The sequence below is a fragment of the Lactuca virosa genome, chromosome 2, assembly GCF_052849685.1.
Source record: "Lactuca virosa cultivar CGN04683 chromosome 2, Lactuca_virosa_CGN04683_v6, whole genome shotgun sequence".
In the NCBI taxonomy this organism is placed as follows: Eukaryota; Viridiplantae; Streptophyta; class Magnoliopsida; order Asterales; family Asteraceae; genus Lactuca; species Lactuca virosa.
Window position 1 is genome coordinate 242,194,455 of NC_136427.1, and position 19,710 is coordinate 242,214,164.

At 32.3% G+C, this 19,710-nt stretch overlaps 3 protein-coding genes across 3 annotated transcripts; 2 read left to right on the forward strand and 1 right to left on the reverse strand.

Annotated features, from left to right (window-relative positions):
• Nucleotides 1-2,865: 2,865 nt before the first annotated feature.
• Nucleotides 2,866-5,848, forward strand: LOC145160635 (glycerophosphodiester phosphodiesterase GDPD2-like). The gene is made up of 7 exons (XM_079079913.1): nucleotides 2,866-3,215; nucleotides 3,309-3,490; nucleotides 4,402-4,461; nucleotides 4,570-4,848; nucleotides 4,930-5,025; nucleotides 5,150-5,346; nucleotides 5,442-5,848. Exons 1-7 carry the CDS (start codon nucleotides 3,116-3,118, stop codon nucleotides 5,647-5,649), a joined length of 1,122 nt encoding a protein of 373 aa, XP_078936039.1. The 5' UTR covers nucleotides 2,866-3,115; the 3' UTR covers nucleotides 5,650-5,848.
• Nucleotides 5,849-12,126: 6,278 nt separating this feature from the next.
• LOC145156898 (uncharacterized) lies at nucleotides 12,127-13,167 on the forward strand. The gene is made up of 3 exons (XM_079076117.1): nucleotides 12,127-12,565; nucleotides 12,661-12,728; nucleotides 12,817-13,167. The coding sequence occupies exons 1-3, from the start codon at nucleotides 12,313-12,315 to the stop codon at nucleotides 12,976-12,978; spliced, it is 483 nt and encodes a 160-aa protein (XP_078932243.1). The 5' UTR covers nucleotides 12,127-12,312; the 3' UTR covers nucleotides 12,979-13,167.
• A 2,485-nt stretch (nucleotides 13,168-15,652) lies between these two features.
• LOC145160636 (uncharacterized protein At2g33490-like) lies at nucleotides 15,653-19,614 on the reverse strand. The gene is made up of 10 exons (XM_079079914.1): nucleotides 19,100-19,614; nucleotides 18,647-18,719; nucleotides 18,437-18,511; nucleotides 18,289-18,350; nucleotides 18,109-18,206; nucleotides 17,840-18,047; nucleotides 17,521-17,745; nucleotides 17,282-17,338; nucleotides 16,375-17,188; nucleotides 15,653-15,848 (listed from the first exon to the last, which is right to left on the reverse strand). The coding sequence occupies exons 1-9, from the start codon at nucleotides 19,214-19,216 to the stop codon at nucleotides 16,382-16,384; spliced, it is 1,722 nt and encodes a 573-aa protein (XP_078936040.1). The 5' UTR covers nucleotides 19,217-19,614; the 3' UTR covers nucleotides 15,653-15,848; nucleotides 16,375-16,381.
• Nucleotides 19,615-19,710: the final 96 nt, after the last annotated feature.

A 19,710-nucleotide genomic window follows, 5' to 3' on the forward strand; every position in this document is an offset into this window, starting at 1 on the left:
ATCAATCCTTTTAATTTAAATTCTTGGGATATGGTCTAAGTTTCTAACATGATCAAGCATTGTTAACAGTGGCGAATCTAGAACCAAAAACCATGTGGTTCCTTATGTAAATGAAATTGAAAAAATATGAAAATGTAGATCTTTTGACAAAAATAAGGTAGTTCTTTGTTTTTTTTATATATATTTGTTGTATTAAGAAAAAAAAGGTAGGTCCTAGGACTTACCTTGGGCATGAATAGCTACGCCACTGCTTGTCAACCTATATATATATATATATATATATATATATATATGATGGTGAGGTTCAATAGAGAACTATTATTAAACACGAATCAAGGAACAAATCGTGAGCGTCAAAATTTAAAATGATCAACGGCCAAGGAATGAATATACACTTGTAAATTGGACACATACAACGGATTATACCATAAAACTCACATCTTTACCACAAAACCATTTTTTTTTGTTTAATTTTTTTAAGCCGCGTTTATTATCGAAAAAAAATCGAATATACCATTGTTCACGATTTTTTATCATTTTTCCATAGAGATCCATGTTGATATATATAAAAAACAAACTTTTTTTTCCGAAAAAACCTACTTCATTTTGTTGTTTTTTCAACATTTAAGTTTATTTTTATCAAAAAAAAAACTAATTATACCAAAATTTTTAATTTTTTGTCATCTATCAAATAACATCAACATCGATTAAAAAAATCTTGATCAGTTCAGATTCACACTGTGAATCTAAACTGTAAATATTTCAATTTTAACATTTACAATGTGAATCCGACTTACTATTATTCACATTGTGAATCTGCTTAGATTCACAATGTGAATTTGGGCAGATTCACAATGTGAATCTGAGCAGATTAATAATGTGAATTTATATTGAAATTTCATTGTTGTTGTTTTTTTACATCAATATGAATCTATGTTTAAAGAGTACCAAAAAATATGAATTTTGATATATTTATTAAATTTTTTCGATAAAAAATAGTCCTTAAACTTTTAATAAAACAAAGAAATGAAGTGGGTCTTTTTGAAAAAAAAAATCATTTTTTGTATATTAATATGGATATCTATGGAAAGATGACGAAAAATAATGAAAAATGGTATATTCAGTTTTTTTTTAAGATAAAAAAATGTCTAAAAAAATTAAACGAAAAAAAGAATTGGATTTTGTTATAATCCGGTGCATATGCTTCCATTGTAAAAGTCTACAACCATTCATTTTGTTGTTGATTGCTTTAAATTTCGACGTTTTAGATTGGTTTATTGGTTCCTTGATTAATAATGGTTCTATATATATATATATATATATATATATATATATATATATATATATATATATATATATATATATATATATATATATATATATATAGAGAGAGAGAGAGAGAGAGAGAGAGAGAGAGAGAGAGAGAGAGAGAGAGAGAGAGAGAGAGAGAGAGAGAGAGAGAGAACTTCACACTGATTTTCTTGTAATAGCTTTAAAAACAAAAAAATAACTTTGTTTAAGAAAAAAACAGTTGGCATGACCATGTCATATTATGCCCAAATAGTGAAATGGTCATGTCATTCGAAAATTTAAAAGTATACTTTGAGACATGGTCGTGTCATGCAAAGATTTAAAATGTGACGTGCCCTTTTCGTGATTGTTTGACCGATATGACAATGTTAAATCGATGACCATCACCATCGATACATTGCTTGGATAATCAACATGGACACGTTATCGAGATGCACACTTAATTCTTCTACTTTTTAGCTTATTTGTATTCTTCTAATTTCTTCTCATCCAAGCAACCTTATAATCAAACCATGACACCGAAAGTAAGTCGTATCATAAATATGTGTACAATCCCACCATGGCGTGTAATACTTGTTATGATATTATTATGTACATGAAATGATGCTAATCAACATAAGGCCATCTGGTATGGTCCTTACGGACTTTTAGTAAGGCACATGTGACTCCTAATCCTATGCATGAATACTGTCCCAAGGCCCCACAGTCGAGGTGTGGCGTGAGATGGATTACATAACTTCACAAGAGGGAGAGAAGAAGTCTCTCTCTCTCTCTCTCTCTCTCTCTCTCTCTCTCTCTCTCTCTCTCTCTCTCTCTCTCTCTCTCTCTCTCTCTCTCTCTCTCTCTCTCTCTCTCTCTCTCTCTCTCTCTCTCTCTCTCTCTCTCTCTCTCTCTCTCTCTCTCTCTCTCTCTCTCTCTCTCTCTCTCTCTCTCTCTCTCTCTCTCTCTGGCCTCCGCGCATAAACACCACCCCTTGGTGTTGGTATAATGGTGTTGTGATGAGTTGGTCATCCTCTTTGACACCTTCACGCGTCTACGATGACCTAAAACTTATTAAAACAATGCATAAAATGCTTCATGCAACCTAACAAACTTCTTTTTGATGACAAGGTACAAAAAAAGTATTTAATTTGTTCGTATTAGTTGAAAAAAATAAAAAACGTTTTCTATGTTATCAAGTTGCATGTAAAACATAATGAAAACAAACAATTTTGTAATTTTGATTTTATTGAAATATATGATATTTATAAAAAAGTCAGAATTGAAAAGAAACTTGTATCACATTTTGAAAGGCATAAAAGAAAAAAATAAAGAAATCTTTCATTTTCTTTTGTTTTTTCAAACCTAGAGAATACAATATCACATTTTGATATTACGAATTAAAATTAGATAATTAGTTGAATAAATTATATCCAAACGCCTTTTGATGAGGACGACAAACGTCCACGGTTAAAAAATTATTTCCATTTTCCAATATGGACGCTAGAATTCCGTCAATGGACAAACGGAATATGCGGTTCGATTATAGAGGCATAATGTTATATAAAGAGGCAGGTTTGTTTGGAAATTGGAATATCCTAAGCACAAAACCATAAACACATCCATCAAATTCAAAAGGAAAAAGGGAAGTTTCGGAAGCGGAGAGGAATATTCCGAGAGAAGATCCGATCTCGAGTAATTCCTCTCATCCATTGCTGATTCTTTCAGCATTGATTAAATACGCTTCCCAAACCCCTTTCTTCCTCGTTGTATCCTAACCTCCTTCTCCCTTCTCTCTTCAACACTTTGATTTCATCTTCTTACAATGGCAACCAAGGCCGTTTATATCTCCGACGTACCAAATCTCGATCAAGTTCCGGAAACTGCAGCCTCATTCTCTCTATATGCCACGCGCCTCCCTATCGGTATGATATTCTTCTTGGAAAAAAATTTCAGACGTTTGTTGTAGCCTCGTAGGTGAAGTTTTGATGTGGATTTGTTGTTTTTTCGTGGAATAGCTGTCGATGTGAGCAAAAGTGTCGATAATTCGCCTAAATTTACGGTGATCGGCCACAGAGGTCACGGCATGAATATATTGCACTCGACCGATCGGAGAATGAAGGCCTTTAAGGAGAACTCTATTCTTTCCTTCAACAACGCTGCCAAACACCCTATCGATTACATTGAGTTTGACGTTCAGGTATTATTCTAACGCCGCTCCGGCCACCCCTTGTTTCCCATCGTTTATGAAATTTATCTTTGATCGCGTCGATGCAAATGATATGTACGTATGAATATGATTTCGAATAATTTATTTTCCTGCTACGTCTGATCGCTGGTCGTGTATATGCAGCTTGGAACGTATGATTTTAGATAATTCTAAAGCTCGAAGGGCCTGTTAATATTTCTATTTTGTTCTGATCTGAAAAATGTTTTTGATTTCGGTTTCGATTTTCCGTGTTCCCTTTTTTGAAAAGAAAAAAAGAAAGTCTAATCCTAATAGCTTTTGGCGCTTTCTTTGTTTCTCTGCAACGTTATCATGGGGTTGTTTGCATAGAAGTTTGAAATAGATTATTTAATTAATGTATCTTATCTATAATTTTAATTAGATTTTTATGTTTGTATATACAAATTGTGTTTTTGATAATTTGATTATAATATATCAAATGATAAAATAAATTCGTACATTTATCTTTTTTTTTTTATTTAATTTAAAATCCTTTTATTCATATCTTAGATCTTATTTAACATCATAACTAGTTTCAAATTTTGCATCTGCATCTTAACGCCCACTAATAGAATCATAACGATTGATTTTTGACATGTCTATGTATACAATAAATATATTTGCTATGGCACACGAAATTGCAACGTTTTATTCTTTGATGAAAGACTATCCGTATATTTAGTCTCTAAAAGGATATAATTTTATCTCCTATATAAAAAAAAAAAAAACGTTTGAGTTGATACAAAATTTTGAAGCTAATTTACTGTTTGCTAAATATTGAAATTTCATACCAAATAAAGTAGGATGAAATTAGTAATTACTTTTATATAATTGATATCTTATAGTTTTTAGGTGGTAATGTAACAATGTTAAATCTTTTGCAGGTAACAAAAGATGACGTAGCCATCATTTTCCACGACGACTTCATCCTCTCTCAAGAAAATGTAAGGCGTGATTTACTAGTATATATATGTTCAAAATGGACACGTAGATCTAACCTTCATGATTTACTATAAATGTACTAATTATTGATCCAATATTAATTTTTGTAGGGTTCAGTGGTTGAAAAGAGAGTGACCGATTTAACAATGAAGGAATTCTTTGCATACGGCCCCCAACGGGAAGTCAGCATGGAAGGAAAAGCATTGGCTAGGAAAGTAAATGGCACCGTTGTTGGGTGGCAGGTTGAATCTGATGATCATTCTTGTACTTTACAAGAAGCATTCGAAAAAGTAAACACTAGACTTGGATTTAACATAGAGTTGAAGTTTGATGATCATCGTGTCTATGAACAAGACCATCTCATCCATGCTCTTGAAGTCGTATTAAAGGTATATATTATTATATAATCATTCTTTAACCAGTGATTATCCGTAGAAAGGGCTGTTAATTAAAAATCCTATTATTTTCAGGTTGTTTCCGAGCATGCTAACGATAGGCCCATAATATTTTCAAGCTTCCAACCGGATGCTGCTTTACTTATGAAGAAACTTCAACAAAAATACCCCGTGAGTATATATGCCTTCAAGATTTTCTTCTTATTACGCGGGTGGGCCCATATTTGTGTTTTCCGGCCCATTCCACCTTGAATAAAATATATATTGATGTAGTTTTCTTTTGTTGAAAAAACAGGTTTACTTTTTGACAAACGGAGGAACCGAGGTTTATGATGATGTGCGAAGGAATTCATTAGAAGAAGCAAGGAAGTTGGCAGTTGGGGGTGGATTGGATGGTATAGTTTCAGAAGTTAAGGGTATTTTCGGAAATCCGTCGGCAGCACGAGAGATCAAAGAATCAAATCTCGGCCTTCTCACATATGGCAAATTGAAGTAAGTCTGACTTAAGTTTCGTATTTTAGAAAAATAATAATTTTAGAAGAGGGTAATAGAACTAATGGTGTGTATTTTTTGTATGGGCAAAACAGTAATATCCAAGAAACAGTACACGTTCAACAGCTAATGGGCGTGGATGGAGTGATTGTGGATCTGGTTGAAGAAATAGCGAGGGCAGTTGAGGAAACGAAGACAAGAAAAGGTTCTGGACATGGTGAAGTTAAAAGTGAAGAAACAGAGAAGGGTTTAATCGAGTTGTCGTTTCTCTTAAACTTGATTTCTAAGGTGATACAACATTAAGATGGAATTGGAAATAGTTTCTAATGTTTTGGACGATTTAATATATATAGACCCCTACTCCCTATAAAAAAATATATATATAGTCTGGTTATCTTGTACATAGGGTTGAGAATGGAGGTCTTGAATCGGGGGTCATCGTTCATTGTCAGAAACATGGTTTTCACTAATATATGAATCGAATAGATTCTTCTTTTAATTATTTGGTTATTTGGTTGAAAGGACATTTCGAATTTTTGTGGAAGAATATAAAGTGAATGTCATATAGAACTAATTAGGAACAAACCAATACAAAAGTTTATGGTTAAAGTTTGAAACCAAAAAGTCTAGGGATCAGATCTGCCAATATAGAAAAGTATTGTAGCCAAAATATAAAATACAAAAGTTATTATGACCAAAATATAAAACTAAAGATTATCATACATTTCTAGTTCTTAATAATAAAAATTCTTATATATATATATATATATATATATATATATATATATATATATATATATATATATATATATATATATATATATATATCCTAAAAACCGACAACTTTTTACCTAAACATGTTATCCCTTTCAAAAGTTATAATTTTGACAAAGATTTTAAATTTTATTACAATAATAGTCCAAAATTTATATTTTTAACCCATATTTCAAAATTTGTTAAAATTTTAAATTTTTACGTCTTTTTTTATCAAAATTTTGCATTACAAAATCATATTTATAAAAAAAAACATATTTTCATATAAAAACATTCTTTTTTCGAAATAAAACTTTTTTTTAAACACATTTTTGTATGCGAAACTTTTTATATTATGTGAAAATGCATGAAATAATACACCTATGTAAATAAATTATTATACTGTGTATATACCTTATTTTTTAAAGTTCAAATATTTTCAACGATTTTACAAAAAAGTTCTAAATTTTATTTTTCTTACAGTAAAGTCCTAACCACCGTCAATTTTTTACAAACTTACCATTTTTTGCCGGTTAGCCGGTAATTAGAGTTTACTGTCAAAAAAATAAAGTTTAGAATTTTCTTGTCAAATCGTGAATTAAGACTTTACTGTAAAAAAAATAAAGTTTAAGACTTTTTTGTCAAATCGTTGAGAATATTGGAGCTTTTGTGTATATATCCCTTTTTTTTAGAAATTTAATAGTATGATAGTCTTTAAGAATAAGAGTTATTGGAACCTGTTCTGCTCTAGTCAGCTAGATCGTGTTGAATTCTTAATGTTTGCTTCTTGTTAAATATATATATTTTTTTAATCTCAACAAACCAGCATTGAAAAAATGAAGATAATCAAGAAAATAATAAAGAACCAGGGTTGTGTCGGCTTTTTGCAGTCTTAAAAATGATGAACTAAGAAACTGGGCGTGTGTTGTTTATGTTTGTACAACATGTCCCCTCTTTTCAGTTCAAGATTTAGCGGTGAACCAAGAAGAAAACTTTACAAGTCTTCTCATCCACTATCGCTCTCTCTTTTGCATATGTTTCCTCGGATTAGGGCTGTTCATTATTTGGTTAAAACCGAATTGTCCAATCGGTCAATTTGGATTGGATTATTTGGTTCGGATATTGAGATTTTTGGATTGATTCTAAGCTAAACCTAATTATTATTTTGGATTTTGGATTGATTTTGGTTTATTAAATAAGAACCGCATAATCCAAAAAAATCGAATAACAACTTATTACTTATTTTGAATATATATATATATATATATATATATATATATATATATATATATATCTTTAATCATTTATAAATTTACAAAATTATTTTTTAATTATTATAAACTTTCATCCAATATAATACATTAATATGTACTTCTTATCAAAAGTTTTTTGTCAATGAAATATTAAATTATAATCAAATTTTCTTAATAATTGTTTATAAATTATAGTTCATAACAAAAAGTTTTTTTAGTTACTTTTATAAAGTTGGCTAATATTTAAGTAATATATTTTTTATAATGTTTTACCTTTAAAAACAGAATTATAAAAACTGATCCAAGCGAATTGTAATTTGGTTGGATCGAATCGGATTTGAATTTTGTTTGGATTATTCGAATCCGTGTTTTGAAAACCGAAATCTATTTGGATTTACTTGATCGAATCGGATCAAACCGATCCATCCAAACGAACATCCCTACCTCGGATCGTGATTATAGTAAGGTAAAGATGATAATGGTAAGAAAAATAGTGGTGATGCGACGAAAATCATAATTAAAAGCTCTTGGGCTACCGATTGGGTATCACGAGGCTGATAAAATTATTCATTTCTAGGTAAACCAGGACTATACACTAAATTCCAAATATTTTCAACGATATGACAAGAAAGTCTGAAACTTTATTTTATTGACAGTAAAATCCTAATTACCGGCTAACCGGCAAAAAATGGTAAACATATCAAAAACTGCTGGTAGTTACAACTTTATTGTAAAAAAGATAATAATAAAGTTTAGGACATTATTGTCAAATTGTTGAAAATATTGGGACTTTAGTATATATTCCAAAAAAATATATACAAAGTTACAAAGAACTATTTCATAATAACATATTTGTATATATTTATGTATTTATATGCATACAAATAGGTGTTTGTATATATATATATATATATATATATATATATATATATATATATATATATATATAGACACACACAAGTAAATTCATGCGAAAACATAAATATTTTGCGAAAATGCGAAAACATATTTTATCTTATAAAAACCAAACACGTGTACATTAAAAATTAAATTTATTAGTAATAAATTAAAGATAATAAGTTTACATTTGAGGGTATTGTGGTAATATAGATTTAAAGTTGGTTTTAACAATTTCTCTTTTTTTTTCACGTTCTTAACCGCTTTTAAATTCAAGTTTTCATAATAAAATGTCAAAAAACATGTTTTGCTAATATGAAACAATTTCTCCTTTATAATCTATTATCATCATGCAATTCAAAGTTTGGATAGATCATTGTCCAAAATATAAGGTTGAGGTAGCACAATCTCATATCTTTTCTTTGTTTTGACATTTTTACAAATTATTTGTATTTTCGCATATATATATATATATATATATATATATATATATATATATATATATATATATATATATATATATATATATATATATATATATGTCAAACCATATGTATATACCGATCCGTGTAGGCATGCTTCGAGGATCGAACCTTATAACCTGACACTCAAAGATAGTGACCAAGTACACAGTGTCGTCATTAAGTACCAAAGAGCATTGGAACTAACAATAAGAACATGTTGTATTGCAAGTGACACTTGACGGATCCTTTGACTGTCAAGTAACATTTGTTAAACGGCTAAGAAGGACACTCGGGTGCAGTGGCGGAACTTGAAGTTTTGATTTGGAGGGGGGGCAAAAATAGAACATGTATAAAAATTGAAAAACAGGGGGGTAAAGTCAAATTTTTATAGCTTTAGGCATAATATGTAACTCTTTTAATCGTTATGGACTAATTATTTAAAAAAAAAGGGGGGGGGGGGGCACAGCCCCCCGACCCTATATAAGCTCCGCCAATGCTCTGGTGTACCTTCGGTCTTCTAAGTCATAAATGTGATAAGAACCTCATACCCGTTCGGTAGAGGAAGAGACCAAGACCCTCATGGTTCAACTATAAATACAATACCCAACCGATTCACAATGTATGCACTCACAATCCGATACAAACATGCATTCTTACAATCCATTCCTTGAGCATTCTCTGACTTAATCATCAGAGTGTTGGCCCAAGATCACCTACCGGTCATCGGCTTACGAATTGTTTGTGCTCTCAGGATTCTCTACTCTAGAAGGCTCACTTATACCACCAGTTTATAGAAGTCGAAATCTAGGGCACAACACATTTTGTCCAAATGTTTTGGGGTTGCTCTAACCCCCAAAATAGCAAGCATTTATGGGTAAAAAGGGCCAAACCCCTTCTAGAACCTAGATCTAATCATAAAAACATATAAAGCAAGGATCTTTATACTCACAAATGGTTCAGAAGAAAAGCGGGGAGCTAGATCTACATTGGGAGGACTCACTTGCACCAAGAACTTAATCACCTTCTTCAAAACACTCTTCCAAAGCACAAAACTCAAGAACACTTGCAAAGAGGGTGCTAGGGTTTCACAATGGCGTTTCAGAGGTGGAGGGTGGAGAATGAGATGAAACTCTAAAAGTTAGCACCATTAAATATGGATCAAATCCTGGGAACTAAAGTTTTGGGCCTTAGCGGCTCTGCATTGCAACCAACACATAGTCGCGTCACGACTTAAATGACGTGGCTTACATCGCCACACATAGATGCCGCTTCACGATCCGTCAAAAACCTCAAATCTCAATTTTAGACAATTCCGTACTAAAACAACTTATACATGGAAAATGAATGTTACACAAATGTCGCTTTGCAATCCGTCGAAAATCCAAAATCTCAATTTTAGATAATTTTGTACTAAAATAAATCATACATGGAAAATGGATGTTACATATCGTCACCCCTAGTTTTTTTTTCTAACTAGAGGGCAATTGTCGTGTCAATTTATTTTATAAATGATACATATAATCTTAGATCATATGTCACCACATCAGTTTTCGGGCGTGTTCGGCACGGAGCGTTTTGGAGCGTTTGAGAGGTTCTAGCTTCTAGCGTTTGACAAAACGCTCCGTTTTGAACAGAAAGTCTCGTTCGGCACTACAAGCTTCTAGCTTTTAGTTTAAACAAAACGCTACAATTCCAAATGCTACTTCATGTAGTGTTTAACAAAACGCTACAAGCTACAAGCTACCTGCTGTCCGCTACAAACTACCCGCTACCAGCTAATTTTGCCGAACACGCCCTTCAACCTTCAACGCCGCTTATCCATTAAAGTTAAATTGGATGCTCTTAAAGTTCCGATATTTAGGCAACCCATATTCGTTGCAATTTTTTTTCATGCCACCCAAACATATCCTTTTTTATAGTTTGTGTCTCCAATCAAGGGTGAAGCTATGTTGTGGTTAAGGGTGTCCATCGACACCTTTGATATTGCAATTTGTTTTTAAATTATATTGTGAAATATTCATGGACGCCTGTTACAAATATAGATGAAAACATGTGAAAGAAACCAATACAAAACAAAACAAATTTATAATATTTCGGATTTGTTTTATACATTACCGAAAGTTGTATAGTGTAAGACATGATTAAGATTTAAAAAATATAAAATTATGTATACAACTTGTTATCATCTTTTTTAAAAAGTATCATTATTGGTAATATATTGAATTTATAATTATATTAGTTTAAAAGTTTTTGATTGTTTATTTGTTTTTTATATTAATAGTTTGTTAATTTATTTTTTATATTGATTTATTACTATGATTAGTCATTGTTTTTTCTTTTCCATGTATAATTTTATCTTATGATAATGGAAAAACTAACGGAAATTATAGAATGTTTTTAAAATACAAAAACTCATTCATGAATAATTGTAAGATATTAGTAAATATTTTTTGAGTCACATTTAATTTTTAGTATTAAAATTAATAATATATTTGACTTGGATGTTCAACCTGATCCTATAACAAAAAAAATTAGATCTCTTTATTTTGTCACCTTATATAAATTGGACACATGTGAATTTGAATCTTATATTCGTCATTGTCTCCAATCCAAAGGAACCGATGATACATTTTCTAACAATTCATAAGAAAAAAAAAATAACCCAATCACCATTCATTTTGATTTTTGCATGTATCATTAAACTTTTTAAATAACTTCCGATTGCATTATTCACGTCAAGTCTAACCATAAAACACTAAATTGATGGCCGTTTAGTAATAATATGGTTATTGCTTTCCAAATAAACATTAAAATGATATTTTTTAATGGTCATGTATTTTAGCCTCCATATTTGAAATGTCAAGATATCTCAATATCTCATACATTAAAATGATGTTTTTTAATAGCTAGTTAAAATGAAAGAAAAACACTAAAATGGTGTTTGTTAAATGACCATTGTAGTAGGTCTGAGCGAGTAAATCACAGATCCAATTTGGATATGCAAGACCCCAAGTTATTGAATGTCAATAGTCATTATCATGTTATATGAAAAATCCACAACACAATTTGATACACGGTATTTTTGTTTATATCTTGGTCTATTTTCAAGATACACCTCCAGCTAAAATTTGACTACTTTTTATTGAGAGTTAACTTGTTCTTTCATGTTTTTTAAAACTTTTTATTAGCACCACCATATAATAATTAGGCTATATGATATACTCTTTTTTTTTAAAACTAAAATGTACCAACAACACCGATATGTTTGAGCTTAATTTTGAGATCTAACACAAAAGAGTTTTCATTTTGAGCGAATTCAGGATCAGTGATCCTTTAACCAAAGTTGAACTATTATTAGATAACCTTACTACAGATTCTGGTATTTGTTGGAATATATAAAGGATAGTGGATGATGGTGTTAGAATAAGGATGTCCGTAATACCCGTAACATCCCTCGTTCCTTCCTGCTCTGCCATACAATCACAATCACAATCACATAATGTCGTCGTCCCAATCCCTCACTCCGATTCCCCACTTCCCAATTTCTGTCGATCCATGTGAACTTTGTTCCTTCATCAACAGAATCCTCCTCCATACCAATGGGTTGCGGGGTGTCCAGATCCAACGAGGGTCTGGTCGTTTTTCGCAGCCCCCATCATAGTAAACCCCAAACTCATCCTCCCAAATTGCTAATCGAGGAACCATCAAACCTCCACCAACCACCGGAATTGCAAAAAATCAACATCGCATATCACGATGGCAACGGCAATGACGATCCATTGTGGGTCGGATCTCCTAGCTTTAGGGAGTACGTTCAATCCTTCCCCGAGGATGACGACGTTGCTACTTCAGGTGTTGACGCACATATGAATATGTATAGTATAATAGTTGCACATCGTTATCATGCAACATTTATGTAATTATTCCCAAATTAATCATGGATGCAGGTGATGTAAGAGGAAAGGAGATCGTAATTGGTACCCGAGGAGGTGAAAAGTTGATATGCAATGGCGAGGTATGATTGTCAACATACGAAGGCAAGCAATTATTAGGTTAATTTAATTAGATCAACTGATTTGAATTAAAATCAATGGGATATATAGGTTTGCGTACGGGGGGATTTAGCAGGGAAGGAAGAAGCAGATACAAGAGGAGGAAGATATAGAAAGGTGTTTCAGGTGCATAGAGTCACTTTCTGGCACGGCCGTGCGTGGCATCCCGGCCACCCAAAAGCAACCAGAAAGGCGGCCGGAGCCTCATCTTAACATCCATCATCCATCCATGGTGATTCGTGATGCATTCTGTCTTTGACTAAATTCCTTCATTCTTTTTTTGTAATTCATTATATTATTATTTTATCATTATTATAATTACTTAGCCTTTAAAAGAAAGGTTGTATTCGAATAAGAATTGAAGTGGGTTCATTCGACCAATTCAAAGTCTATTATGCAGTCTCTGACTTTGATTCACGCACCAACCAAAAACCATATAAAGTCACTATCATTATCTTAGAAAAGTAACATAGAGAGCATAATTAGTTAAATTAAAAATAATAGTAGTTAGTTTATATAGAAAATACTGTTCAGTTATAAAACAAAAGAATTAAAGAAAGACAATTTTCAAAGACCGGGATGAATAGAATTTATATATATACATATAATTTGCATTGTTGTGTTTTTACTATAAAATAGTATATACTTCTAATTTCTCTAATTTTATGCAATCCATAAGAAATAGACTGTTATCTTTTTTAAAAATCCAAAATAAATTGTCATTTTTGACAATTAGCTGCCTTGAAGAAATCAAAAGTATGTTATTGTTTTCAAAAAAGTTAAATTCATAACGGGTGATACTAAAAAAACATCTCATAAACACCTCTAAGGTCATCCGGTATGAGAGAGGAAATCACGCGCGTGAAGACTGATGTGGCACCTCTGCCCACACGTGAACACCTCCCCCAAAGAGCGTGGGTGTGTTGTGGCGTGACCAGCTCCACGGGCGAAGACAATCAATGAGGGGATAGCTTTGTAAACGACCAATGAGATTCTTTTATTCCAAACAGTCAAATGGTCGTTGTTCACGAAGGAAGGAGCCGGAAATTCTTGTTTTTATTACTTACCCTTTTAATATTATTTTATTACTATTAATATTTATTCTAATAACGTTAACTTTTAATATATTTATGGAGCCTATTTATTTTATTTGTTTATTTTCAATTAAATATTATCTTAATAAAAAATGTTCAAAAATATATCTATGAAGCTTTGTATTTAGTGATGGTACATATATCAACAGACGATGCGACCATTGTTTCATGTACATGTTGTGTTTTTAATAAAAATCTATTAAAATTTAAAAATAAAAAAAATAAAAATAAATAAAAATCTTGCCCAATAAAAGAAAATTAATAAAAAATTAAATTAGTTTGAACGTGAAAATAGTGGTTTTTTTAAGTGTTTAATCGTTTCGTTCATTTACCACAAATATTCTTAGGGATGCATTTTTAATTTTAAAAAATTATATCATTTTTTATTAGGCATGTTTTTTTTAATAAATAACAACAATCTTTTTTTACGAATTTATTTTTTACAATAAGTTTTTTTATACATAAAAATGTCTCATGTTTTTGTGTTTATATATATGAGAAAATAATTTACAAGTCCAACGAAGTTTTTAAACCGTTCAAAAAACTTCGATTATGTTTTGTCTGTTCAAGAAAATCCAACGAACTTAACATCTTGTCTAAAAAGCTCAATGAAGTTTTCAAACCGTTCAAAAAAACTCAATTATGTTTTGTTTGTTCAAAAGGTTAAGTTCGTTAGGTTTTTTGAACAGACAAAACATTATCGTGGTTTTTTGAACAGTTTGGAAATTTGTTAGTCTTACGAGTCATTTTCCCGATATGGTAATAAGCCACGACATCTGTTTCTCTTCTTTGAGTTCCATAGAATTGAACAAAAGTGTAACTTAGTTGGATTTTTTTAGATAAATGATTAAGTTCGTTGGGTTTTCTTGAACAGACAAAAAATTATTAGAGTTTTTTAAACGGTTTGGAAACTTTGTTGGGCTCGTATGTCATTTTTCCTTTATATATATATAATATAAAAAATATACGAATTACTTAATATTTATAACTTAAAAGTAATTATTTATAGAAAAAAACGTGTATTACTTAGCATTTATAAATTAAATGTAAACATATAATCATTTAAAAATCAAAAGTAATATATCATATAATGTGTAATTAGAAATCATCATGTAATCATCAATATGTTTTTCAAATAAAAAGTAATGATTGGGATGTCTAATTGGCCAAATAGGGTGTTTTTACCTATTAAATTTATAAAAGTTAACCTAATACCAGGTTTTTATGCAATTTGACTCTGTAATTAGTATTACTTTAGTTAGTTGCTATTATAAGTTTTTCCTTACCTGCTTTTAGGGGTTCGTCTCGCTTACTAGCAACATGTTGTCACTTTACTCATTTGTTCCCTAATTTTTTTTATGCAATAGACAATTGAACTTCATTTTTTTGCTACGAGTGAACAGGTAAACAACCCATGCCGCGTCAAAAAAACAATTATGCATAACAATCTACATAAAATCTGAAATAAAAATAAAATAAAATTTTGTTATATAATTTTCAAATTGTTCAGCATGCTAGAAAACCCCCTTAATAGAGTGATTGTGATATTATCTGTTTTGGGCCCCAACTCTATATGAACTCAGCATCTCCTCCTGAGCAATGTCGGAGAGGGAATATCAATACACCCCCCATAAAGGAACACATCATATTGAGAAGATCTGAGGATTTTAATGATTAATGTAAGTTTATAAAGTATAAACCCTAACTCTCGTATCTGTAGGATAAGTAGGAGGTTTCTTGAGATTAGCCACCCACATAAGGTATAAAATTTAATCATTATTGGAAAGTAGACATGCAAAAATTAAATTTGATTTAGGAAGGAAATCCAGAAATGTCTATGATGATGTTAAAAACACAAGAAATGCCTTATATTTACACACCTGTCCCTGTCCCCCAAAAAAACCAAGATAAACGAAGAAACTCTATAAAACGTCATTCAACTAAAAAAAAACAACCTTATGTTCAAGCACAACACGAATCAGCTTCCACCTGCAACAAACCAAACCATTTAATTGATACGAAACTGAAACAAAATTAATTATCAGACATGATGTTTTGAAGACGAGAATTATAATAAAAACATATAAAGGGTGGCTCGCTGCAGGAAGAATGGGATTCCACCATAAATAACTATTGTTTAACTTCAGGTTTTCAACCATCTTTTAATACAGGGCAAGGCTAACACTATTTTTAGGAAAGGTACTATCCTAAAAAAAAAAGTAGATTTGTAAAGAAAAGATGTATATAAATTTAAAAAAAAAAAAAAAAAAAAGTTTGAACCGAGTTCATAACAAAATTTAAAACTAGGGCCACCATTGTAAAAATGAAAGTTGGTAACCTGTTATATCGGGCATAGGGGACCATCCCATATCTGGTTAGCTCTTGATCTAATAATAAATGCAATATATAATAAATGGCATATACATATTGGTAACTTGAAGACAATGAGATTAGTATATTTCCCATTCACAAAAAGAGTGTGTGGCAAGTATGGAATAGTAAAATAGGTGATTACCTTAGGCTTAGGTGTGGCCTCTAGACTTGAGATTTGAAAGCAAAATGGGTGTGAGTGGGGGAGAGAAGATTTGTTGTTGTTCATGCCTAGTCCTGCCTCCTGTTCTTTGTGACTGTGGGGACTCCATAGCACTCGGGTTGCTAGAGTGAACTGAGAAGCTTCTAGGAACAACTAACGGAGGAGGTGGAAGGGGAGACGCAATTGCAATTGAGGTTTTACTTATTTTGGGAGGAGAATGAGATCTGTCTTGATTTTTTAAAAACAACGGACCCGAATATCCCATCATACCCTGTTTTGAAGGAGGAGGAGGCCTAGGAAGCTCATGAAGCTCACTGATTCTGGGAGAAGAAGATAGTGATAGTGATAGACCCGGAGGCGGAGGTGAAACACTACGAGAAACATGAACTTCACTAGTATTTATCTTTCCGGAAAACCCCCCCTTGGTTGGCAGCAATGGACCAGAGTAGGCTAGTCTTTTCCCTACTTTACTATCAAACCCACTCCATGAAGGAGGAGGAGGAGGAGGAGGAGCAGGTAACTGGATGCTGGAATTGGAATCTTTTATCGTGGGTTTGGAATCATTAGAATCCCTCTCGTGTTTCTCATCTGTTGGTTGCAACTTGCTGAATGGATTATTGGTGTGGGGGACAGATGATGCAGGAGGTGTTTTTGGAGGAGGTAGCACGTAAGAGTGAAATTTCTGTCGGGGTTGTGTTTGTGTAAGTGTTTCCTTAGGCTTCTCAGATGAATCCGGGAATAACGGGGCAGAATAACTGCTCGCTCGCGCCCCTTGCTGTTGTTTATAATGATTCATCTGTGGCAAAATAATAAAACTATTTTATCATATATTTTAATGTTAAATGGAATTACACTGAAAATGAATGTTCACTAGCTGTTGCACGCATACATGTCGATCTTCTGAAGTTGGAACTTGAAGAAGATGTGGTATGTCAGGCCGGTCTACCTGCAAAATGCAAATCAATATATTATATATGATACTTACAACACATGGAAACTAATCTACAAAAGGAAACTAATTAATTAATAATAGAATCACTAAAACCTCCAACAATACAAGAATTTTACTTCATTATTTTACCTTTTCCATAACAACAGTTTTTAGAGTTATAACCAAAAGCAGATTACCTCCATTGATGTGCCAAAATTATCAAGTCCTTGCTTCTTTTGCCCATAGTCAAAACTCAATTCCCCATCATCAATCCTCTCAAAGCTGTTCATACCTCCATCTTCCCCACCATTCACATCATCAAATTCAGTGAGTTGGCAATCGATTCGATGCTTCTCTGCAACAATTCTTATCAACGGGTCAACTGCTTCAAGAGCCTTAAATCCCTTACGAAAAAAATTCAACTGCTCCAAAAAAAAAAAAAAAAACATTTTCACTACAAAACAAATAAACAATATTCAAAGATAGTGACACGTAATGTATTAACAAAAATGACACCTGTGCAGCATGATGGCGAGTAGCCTGTGTCAAAATACTACGGCATTGTCCCTCCTTGAGTGATTTTACCCGAAAGGCACATAGTCTAGCCACTTCATTATATTCATCTTGTGCTTCTTGTAGTTTTTGTGCAACTGAACTTTCAGCCTTTCCACTTCTCAACTTTCCCTTTTCTTTGTGTTGTGACATCATGTATTCGTACACACCTCTGTATGCAGACTCTACGATTAACAAATTTTCATATCAATGGCAAATATATAAATATATACCTTTTTTCATCACATTGAAGCTTCATCTCCTCTACTTTTTGTAGCTCAGATAGAAGAGACTCTGATGGATTTGTAATTGTCACAACCACGTAAGAACGCTGATATATGAAGAGGAATAAGTCGCTGATATTAATTATTACCATAAGAAAGTGGAATACCCGTAATATTGACAACACTTACATAACTATCCGCGATTTTTTGGAGTTCTGATTGTATATTTCCTAAAGTTGATAACACTCTTCCTGCACACAGAAAGTTTATAATTAGGTATTGAACATCAAAACAGATGTGGAAATGTAGTAACAAACAACGAAACAATTTGTATTACCACTTTCACCATCAACATCACTTGCACTTTTCTCCAGCAAACAGGTCCCCATTTCATGTAGAGATTCTGAAAATTCTGAGATCCAAAGATATATGAGGTTACTTTATATGCATAAAAATAAAAATAGCTAGCTGCCTGTACTTGTCAGTGTGAGTATATAACTTAGATGCAACAAAACATGGCATTTGGATACAAAAGGAAAACACCTACCAAATATACTATTTGTCATTGCAGCAGCAGCTGACATTAAGCCATCATAGGAGTTTCTAATGTCTTGCATATCCTGCAAAAGAATATATTGATCAAGCAATCGACCTTACACTTTCAACAACATTGACACCTTATACTACCCACAATCAGACTCCACCACCCATAAATGGCGTAGATGGAAGAAACGTGCTATCATGGGCTGTGAATTTGATCGCCTTGGGTCATTATTATATATAGGATTCTTCTTAATCTTACATCTTTCTGCAAAGAGTATTTTAGTCGTGAAAAAGAGAGATTAATTTATAATATAGTGCATTACAAGTGTGCAACTACAGTCCACAACCATGAAGAGAAGTATGAGAAACCCTAATCGATCCTAACTTGATTTGCACAGGAAATTCGATATCAGAGGCAGCACACAAAAGGAAACAAAAACAAAAACAAAATCCATACCTTGGAAACCTGAACAAGCTCATCCAAATGGGCGGAAGGCTGATGATCCTTCTTCTCCTTCCCATCGTTCTTGTGCATCGTTAATTTGCGCCCAAACTTCTCCAGTGACGACTTCATTTTATAAACACTTGCAAACTCAAAAACACTGGTGATTATACTATACCCACAGCGACCAAGGTGCAGGAAAATGTTAAAAGAAAGTTGAGATTTATCATTTATGTGAGATGGTATTTATAATTGATTCTGGTAAATTGATCGGCAAGTCTGCGTGCGCGTTTGCTTGGTAAAAGTGTAAAAACAGAAAAACCATCGAAAGGAAGGAGAAATGGTAGAAAAATCGATCCTAATCGCTGTCGCAGTCTATAAATTCTGACGTTACGAATCAGGGAAGGTGATTGAAACTTCCGCAAATTCAACTAAAATGGAAGGTGCACTGGACTCGGTACTTCCGGCGTTGAACCTTGACCATTTTGTAGGTTTCATAAACTATGCTTTCTTTACACGGAAATTTATATACTTACCCCCAAACCCAGTGCTTAATGTACCCATGTGAATGTAGTACCATATCTAATATTGTTTGAGTACCAAATGGTTTGAAGATTTATATGACT